The 8408-nt window shown below is 47.0% G+C and overlaps 1 protein-coding gene across 1 annotated transcript in view; it reads right to left on the reverse strand.

Annotated features, from left to right (window-relative positions):
* CFAP43 (cilia and flagella associated protein 43) overlaps positions 1-8278 on the reverse strand; it is a 101696-nt gene extending 93418 nt beyond the window's left edge. The window contains exons 1-3 of the mRNA XM_069763978.1: positions 8196-8278; positions 5185-5438; positions 2755-2851 (exon numbers count right to left, since the gene is read on the reverse strand). Of these exons, the coding sequence (XP_069620079.1) occupies positions 2755-2851; positions 5185-5438; positions 8196-8227 (383 nt within the window). The 5' untranslated portion in view covers positions 8228-8278. The remainder of the gene's footprint in view (positions 1-2754; positions 2852-5184; positions 5439-8195) is intronic.
* Between the last annotated feature and the right edge of the window lie 130 nt (positions 8279-8408).

Genomic DNA, 8408 nt, shown 5'->3' on the forward strand with positions numbered 1-8408 from the left:
GCAGAGGGGACCGAGCCGACTCCGTCACTCCAGGAGGCCGCCAGGAATCCGTCGGGCCCAGACCCGCTGACCACAGCGCTGCCACCTGCCGCCATCCCATAGAGTGGTGCGGGCCCGATCGCAGGTGCATGGGGGGAATGGCGTGCCCCGGCTGAGTCTGGCAGCCCCGCCGAGTCTGGGGCGCCGCTTGCAACTAGGATGCTCCCCCGCTGTCTCGTGGCGCCGCCGGAACCAGGCCGCCCGGGGCAGGCGTAACCGCCGCGGCCCGCCGTGCCCATACCACGTCCAGCAGCCGCTCTGGCGCGCGTGGGACCAGACCCCCCAGTGGATGAGGGAGAGGGCCCAACTGCCGCCGCAGGCCCCAGCGCAGCAGGTGGATTCCTCCCGGACCGCGGCCTGCTGGGGCGCTTACACGCAGGCGCGCGGCCCGGAGGGTCCCGAGAGGGGCTCCTGCGCCGTCGCTGGGGAGTCGGGGCAGCATCGGGGGATAGCCGCTGAGGGGGGCGCACGCGCCTGGACCGCCGCTCGCCAGGCCCAGCCGCTGAGGGATCAGCGCCGCTACTGCCGCCACCGCTGGAACCGCTCAATACCCCTGCTACCTGTGCCTCCAGCCAGCCGGGCGGCTGCGACGCCGCCGCCGCCCGCAACTGCGAAAGCACTCTTTCTATGGCCGCCATTGCAGGAGGAACGGATGCTCCCTCCTGCTCCAGATTCTGTAGAGCGGGAAGTGAACCGCTCCACCCCCCGCTCCCATCATCCCCTTCTCCACCACTACCCCTCCCCCTGGAACGAACGACACGCCCCCACCACTTGTCGCCTGCTCCAAACCCCCTGTCATGGCGGCTTCCACCTACGCCGCCCGGGGGGGGGAGGGGCGGGCGGCTCGCTCCAGCCTGTCTTTATGGTTAGCGTATGGCTTCAAGGATACGGTTTATAGAGCAAGAGGAACAAAGCTATTACTTCTTATATATTTAATCCCAAAGTAAGCAGTGTTTATAAAAATATACAAAAGATGTTACAAAAGGGACAAAACAATACAGTATATACAACTACATAAAATAAAAAGAGAAAACAAAAGAAAAGTACTAACTGTGTTACGGAAATGGCGCAGATCTTAGCGGAGGGACGCTCTCCTTTGAAAACAGTACAGAACTACAGCGAATTGTGTCTTCCAGGACTGACAATTATAATTCAAAATTTGTATTTATCAGATAAAAGTCAGGCCCACATGCCTCCAATGGGTGACCTCGGATAGAGGCTGGTCAATGGGATGTGGCTAGGTCCAAAAAAATAATGAGATCCCTAATTTTCAGGGTATCTGCCCACCTGGATAACCCAGGCGGGGGATATTAAAGGGTATATCCGAGACTGTGCGAAAAACAAAAATGTGCCTAAGCAGTAACAGGCTGCCACATTCACAAGTCAGGAAAAAAAACTAAATTCGGAACTGTAATCCGGCTCAAAAAAGTCTGCTATAATTCTTTTGAAGACCAAACAAGTATTCTCCGGAGGTGATAGATTTGTTGCATCTCAGCCTCTTGTGGCTATTCTCCAGCAGATAACCTACTTCAATTACCTGTTCACAGCAGGAGGTCATAAAGCAATTGGGATCAGATGAAGTGCTAGCTCTTGTTTTTTCCAAAGCGATAAATAAGCTGTGTTTCAATCTCCAACAAGAGGGTAAAACGTCTCTTCTCAAGAGATTGCTTCATAGTTTTTAGGCCCAATTTATCATTACATATATGACATGGATCATTTATGTAACGACAGGAAATTGTGACTATTTTTTCAATACAACTAATATAGTTAATGGAAAAACAACAGTGATACTTTACTGTTTACTCAGGTACATTGTATCATAGGCTTCTGAGAGTCCACCTCTTCACTAATTTACACTTTACAATTATCAACCTGTCAGCTGATCACCCGGCAAACAACAAGATGCTTGATTATCCAACCTCTGCACCACCGATCAATCTACGAAAATGTATGCACCACGTGGCTGAGATACCAAAAGCCGCCACAGAAAATAAATATGCAAATTGCCTCTTCAGAGAAAAAGAGGACTTAAACTCTATAGCGCCACATATTGGCATAAGTAGCGATCCTACAAGTCACAATCAACCCTTTAACGAGTCGAGCAATATGACTTAGGATAAAAGCCAAATCAGTATCTCAATTCGCAGACACGGTGTTTCGGGCTGTTGGCCCTCATCAGTGCGAAGCATGAGAAAATCTGCAGCATCCTACTTTGCGTGTACGTGGGTTCCACTCCAAAAGCTACCGAAAAAGGCACTAAACATTAAGATATTGATTTTCATGTGAAAAAGACTGAAAATGTTCAGTCTTTTGAGCGTCTTTTAACTGCTTCAGGTTTCCAAATACAACAAATGGTTAAAAGAAGTGATCTGACCATTCTTCAGGCATTTTCATCCCTGAAGACGCTGTATACTTTATAATAAAAGATGCCCAAGCGTCCTTTTCGAGAGTGTTTCCGTCATCTTGCTTCAAAAAAACACTAGCGGTTTCTACATTGTTGAATAAGACAAAAGTCTGGAGGACACCAGTAGAAAAGACGCCTCAAAGACAATACAAAAAGGGACAGAAGAGTTGCATCCCCGGATAGAGGGATCATGAAAGACTACAGTATTTTGCCAAATCCAGGATGACTGACCAACATGTATCTACAATAATGGCATTAAAACATGAGTTCACAGACGACAAAACTGGCCACATAAACATGGGCTTCCTTACCAGATAGTAAGTAGGTGGTCTGGAACCGAGGAGTAACTACCTAAGTGATGTCCTGAGAGACTAAATGCCAGTAGGGAATATTCCAGTTGTGCGCCACCTGAAGGGGGAAAATAAGGAGTCACAAAACATTAACTCTAGTTTACCTACCTGCCTTAAGACAGAAAGTAAAGTGTGAGACAAAGGATGCGATAGAGCGGTACGCAGGCTGATATTGGCTAGAATTCATGGATAAAGGTGTGATAGATGATAATATGTCCTGTGTACGGGACAGAAAAGCATCAGCAAAGCCATCTAATGTGTATGATCAGCCTTAGATGGACGCAGATCTAACACATGATGTATAATAGTGTAGGGATCACGCTCTCAGGAAGGCGTTGGGTAGCATTCACACAGACAATGCAGCTTGGTCCAAACATGTGCAGTTTTATTGCTTCCATAAAACTCCACGGAGTTCAAAACCAAAAACAGCCTCTTCACCATAGCAATAAACCATTCATTCAGCAGACCCATATGTGTCGGGGTGGGCTCACCCGGACAGATTACAGGCCTTTCTCCTGAAGCAACTTTATACGATCCTACCAGTCTCAGTATCAACTTCAGCCTGATTCCAGAACCAAACACAAGTGTTCATCTCCAAGCACATTACTCGGCAGCTCCAACACATAGACTGCTCAGCTTTCCTAGCTGCCACATGCAGTCTCCATTCAGAGACAGACTCTGGCTTGTCTCTCTCCCAGCTAAAAGCTCACATTTTGGCTGGTCACTCACCAGCTTCAACAAACTCCACTCTGCTCAGCATCCAGCAGACTGACACAAGGTGAACCTATTTCCTGGTTATTAATTAGTCAAAGCTAGCCAGGTACATCTAATTAAGACCTGCAGTGCTAGGATTTAAGACAGTCATACCTGGCTTTGCTGCAATAAATAAATATGAGAGAGCTAAGAGATAGATAAAAGATAGATATTTTAAAGATGATGGCTAAACAAAACTGAAAGATAATAGCTATCTGAGAGATGATCGATATCTGAGGAAAAAACAGATATATCTGAGAAATAAAGATAAATGTCCGAGAAATACTAGATGGATATAGATCTTGGATATATATAGATCTTAGAGTTCATACATTAATAAATATCTGCCTCCTCACCTGTACCTCTCACTTCTCATACTGCCACAAAGTCCCTTCACAGGTCCCCCTCAATGCCCAAACTGTGATACTGTTTCCTCACAGGTCCCCCTCGCTTCCCATATTGCCTCCTCATGTGTCCCCATACTGCCAGACTGCCCCCTCACAGCTCCCTCTTGCACCCCATACTGCCATATTGTCTCCTCACAGGTCCCCCCTGCTCTCCATACTGCCATACTGTCTCCTCACAGGTCCCCCCCCCCCGCTCTCCATACTGCTACACTGTCTGCTCACAGGTCACCCTCACACCACATACTGCCATACTGTCTCCTCACAGGTCTCCCCCCTGGTCTCCATACTGCTACACTGTCTGCTCACAGGTCGCCCTCACACCACATACTGCCATACTGTCTCCTCACAGGTCCCCCCCGCTCTCCATACTGCTACACTGTCTGCTCACAGGTCGCCCTCACACCACATACTGCCATACTGTCTCCTCACAGGTCTCCCCCCTGCTCTCCATACTGCTACACTGTCTGCTCACAGGTCGCCCTCACACCACATACTGCCATACTGCCTCCTCACAGGTCTCCCCCCTGCTCTCCATACTGCCATAATGTCGCCTCACAGGTCTCCTTCGCTCTCCATACTGCTACACTGTCTGCTCACAGGTCGCCCTCACACCACATACTGCCATACTGTCTCCTCACAGGTCCCCGTTTCCTCACAAACCTCCCCCTACTGCTTCCTCACACGTTGCACGCTTACACTGTCTTCTCAAATCCACCCGCAATTTCAATAAATCGTTGGTTTCTTCAGCTCCATGGGAGTGCTTATCAGACCGGCATTCACCACGCCTAAACAGCGCAGTGGAATTACGTCATCAGCATGATCAGATGACTTGATCTAACTGCCGACATCACCCTGATCTGGAAGTCAGTTCTTTAATTGCACTCGCGGCTGAAAGACGCAAATACAATTGAAAGCTGGAAGCCGGCATGTTCCAGCTTCTCAGACCCGGCTGTCAGTTTCAGAGCTGGCACTGAGAATGGCCAAATCCCTCCGAGGGGTGACAAAGCGCAGCCGCCTGGACCAACAATCCCCCTTGGGCAAATGCCTTTTCCCTAGCTATGCCCCTGGGTAGATATATTCAGAACTTAGAGGTAAAACAGATCTCTGGGGATAATAGATAGGTAGACAGATCGCTGGATATTTGAGAGATGATATCTATCTCAGACTTGCAGTACAGTAAAGAATGCTCCTCCCGATCCAGGAGTGTTCTGGCAGTGATGTCATACAGTACCGTTTAGCTCTGCTCTCCTCACCAGTCCTGGGAAGGTAAACACATGGAGATTTGGAGGCAGTTTCTCGTCACTAAAAGCCACAACATCACTGCCCTGATTGGCGGCGAACGCCCCGATCCTCCCAGACGGACACTGGAGCAGAGACTGACGCTTTGTTTCAATGTCAGTAAAAACGATAAAGTTCCCACATGGGTGACACACTGTGCTACGGTTGATAAATGTCACATGTTTCTGGTTACTTCCTTGCACCCATCTGCAAAAAAAAAAATGATCGCGTTATAGTCAGTATTGAAAACCACGTAATATTTCCATACAATCATCACATTTATCTTCCTCTTATACATAGTGACCTGAATACAGCAAGCTCCTGAGCTCCCTCTACAGGTGACTACTGTCAGTTTTCTTTCTATAATTTAACCCCTGAAAGGGGTTGTCCGACCTAACTACAAATTGCTCTAAAGTTCAGCTATTGGTATAACAATGATAAATGAGGCAGCCTCACCAAGATAGCACCCCATCGCTCCAGCACAGGCCGCTCCAGTGGTCTCCGCTGGTACTGGTGCCATCTGACTGCTGAGGCCTGTGATTGGTCGTAGTATGTGCCTTTGACGTACTATTCCATTCGCCTGACAGCCCCAGCAGTTACAATACTGAAGTATGAGACGTCGTCACTTTAAGAGTATGCCCCTCTTATCATTTTATATCATTAGCTCCCTTTAAAGCAGTTATTATTTAAAGGGATTGTCTGACCTAAACGAAAATGTTACTGAGGGCATGGATGAGGAAATCTGGCATATTCCGCTGCTGTTACCGACAAGTGGATCAGTGCCAACCACGGGAGCAAGGATGTCATCCTTGCTCCGTCACAGGGCAGCAAAGGCCTGTGATTGGCTGCAGAGGTCAGGTGGCATCAGAGAAACATTGCACACTTCTAGTCACCTGACTGCTGCAGCCAATCACACGGCTGATCTGGACATTCTTCAGATATATAGCGCATCACACCTGTGGCGCTTTTCTGGGGTGAGGACATAAAAGCCATGAAGAACAATCATGGCCTCACACTATGATAGGGAACATCCATATATATAATTGCCAAAGAGGTACTTCCATCTGTCTGTCTGTAACTTTCGTAACGGAAATTCTGGGTCGCTGATTGGTCGCGGACGGCTGCGTGGCTGTGCTATATACTACGTGGGCTGTGTTATATACTATGTGGCTGTGCAATATACTACATGGCTATGCTATATACTACGTGGGCTGTTATATTACTGTGTGGCTGTGCTATATACTACGTGGGCTGTGTTATATACTGAGTGGCTGTGCAATATACTATGTGGCTATGCTATATACTACGTGGTTGTGCAATATACTACGTGGGGGGTGTTATATACTACATGGCTGTGCAATATACTATGTGGCTATGCTATATACTATGTGGCTGTGCAATATACTAGGTGGCTGTGCTATATACTACGTGGGGTGTGTTATATACTACGTGGCTGTGCTATAAACTACGTGGGCTGTGCTATATACTATGTGGCTGTGCTATATACTATGTGGCTGTGCTATATACTACGTGGGCTGTACTATATACTACGTGGGCTGTGCTATATACTATGTGGCTGTGCTATATACTATGTGGCTGTGCTATATACTATGTGGCTGTGCTATATATTACGTGGGCTGTGCTATATACTACGTGGGCTGTGATATATACTATGTGGCTGTGCTATATACTATGTGGCTGTGCTATATACTACGTGGGCTGTGCTATATACTATGTGGCTGTGCTATATACTATGTGGCTGTGCTATATACTACGTGGGCTGTACTATATACTACGTGGGCTGTGCTATATACTATGTGGCTGTGCTATATACTATGTGGCTGTGCTATATACTATGTGGCTGTGCTATATATTACGTGGGCTGTGCTGTATACTACGTGGGCTGTGTTATATACTGAGTGGCTGTGCAATATACTATGTGGCTATGCTATATACTACGTGGTTGTGCAATATACTACGTGGGGGGTGTTATATACTACATGGCTGTGCAATATACTATGTGGCTATGCTATATACTATGTGGCTGTGCAATATACTAGGTGGCTGTGCTATATACTACGTGGGGTGTGTTATATACTACGTGGCTGTGCTATAAACTACGTGGGCTGTGCTATATACTATGTGGCTGTGCTATATACTATGTGGCTGTGCTATATACTACGTGGGCTGTACTATATACTACGTGGGCTGTGCTATATACTATGTGGCTGTGCTATATACTATGTGGCTGTGCTATATACTATGTGGCTGTGCTATATATTACGTGGGCTGTGCTATATACTACGTGGGCTGTGATATATACTATGTGGCTGTGCTATATACTATGTGGCTGTGCTATATACTACGTGGGCTGTGCTATATACTATGTGGCTGTGCTATATACTATGTGGCTGTGCTATATACTACGTGGGCTGTACTATATACTACGTGGGCTGTGCTATATACTATGTGGCTGTGCTATATACTATGTGGCTGTGCTATATACTATGTGGCTGTGCTATATATTACGTGGGCTGTGCTGTATACTACGTGGGCTGTGATATATACTATGTGGCTGTGCTATATACTACGTGGGCTGTGCTATATACTATGTGGCTGTGCTATATACTATGTGGCTGTGCTATATACTATGTGGCTGTGCTATATACTATGTGGCTGTGCATTCTAGAATACCCGATGCGTTAGAATCGGGCCACCATCTAGTATCTAATAACCTGTTCTATAACCCTGTATGTAACCCCTTTCCACATGTACAGCACCATAGAATGAATGGTGCTATCTAAATAAATAATAATAATATGTAATACTTAATAAAATCTTTTTAATACTCTAGGGGGATGCAACAAATCTCCAACCAGTTCTTACCTTTGTGGGATAATTGCTAAAAATACCAACTGACCTAATATAAAGCCTAACATCAGACATTCCGGCTGCATTCATTACCTGACTTGTAGAGACAAGCTGGGGGGCTCCATGGTCGTCCCTAAAGATCCCACAACACTAGCAGCAAAAGGTAGTTTACACCAGTTGCTAAGAAACCCAAACAGCGCGTCCTATTGGCTACGGAAACACGCTAATTAGCTTTCGCTCATGCGCACTGCTCTATTCCCTGAGTAATCATAGCTGACGGTGCTTCGGCGGAGAACAACAGGAGGC

Source organism: Ranitomeya imitator, chromosome 4, assembly GCF_032444005.1.
Source record: "Ranitomeya imitator isolate aRanImi1 chromosome 4, aRanImi1.pri, whole genome shotgun sequence".
Classification (NCBI taxonomy): Eukaryota; Metazoa; Chordata; class Amphibia; order Anura; family Dendrobatidae; genus Ranitomeya; species Ranitomeya imitator.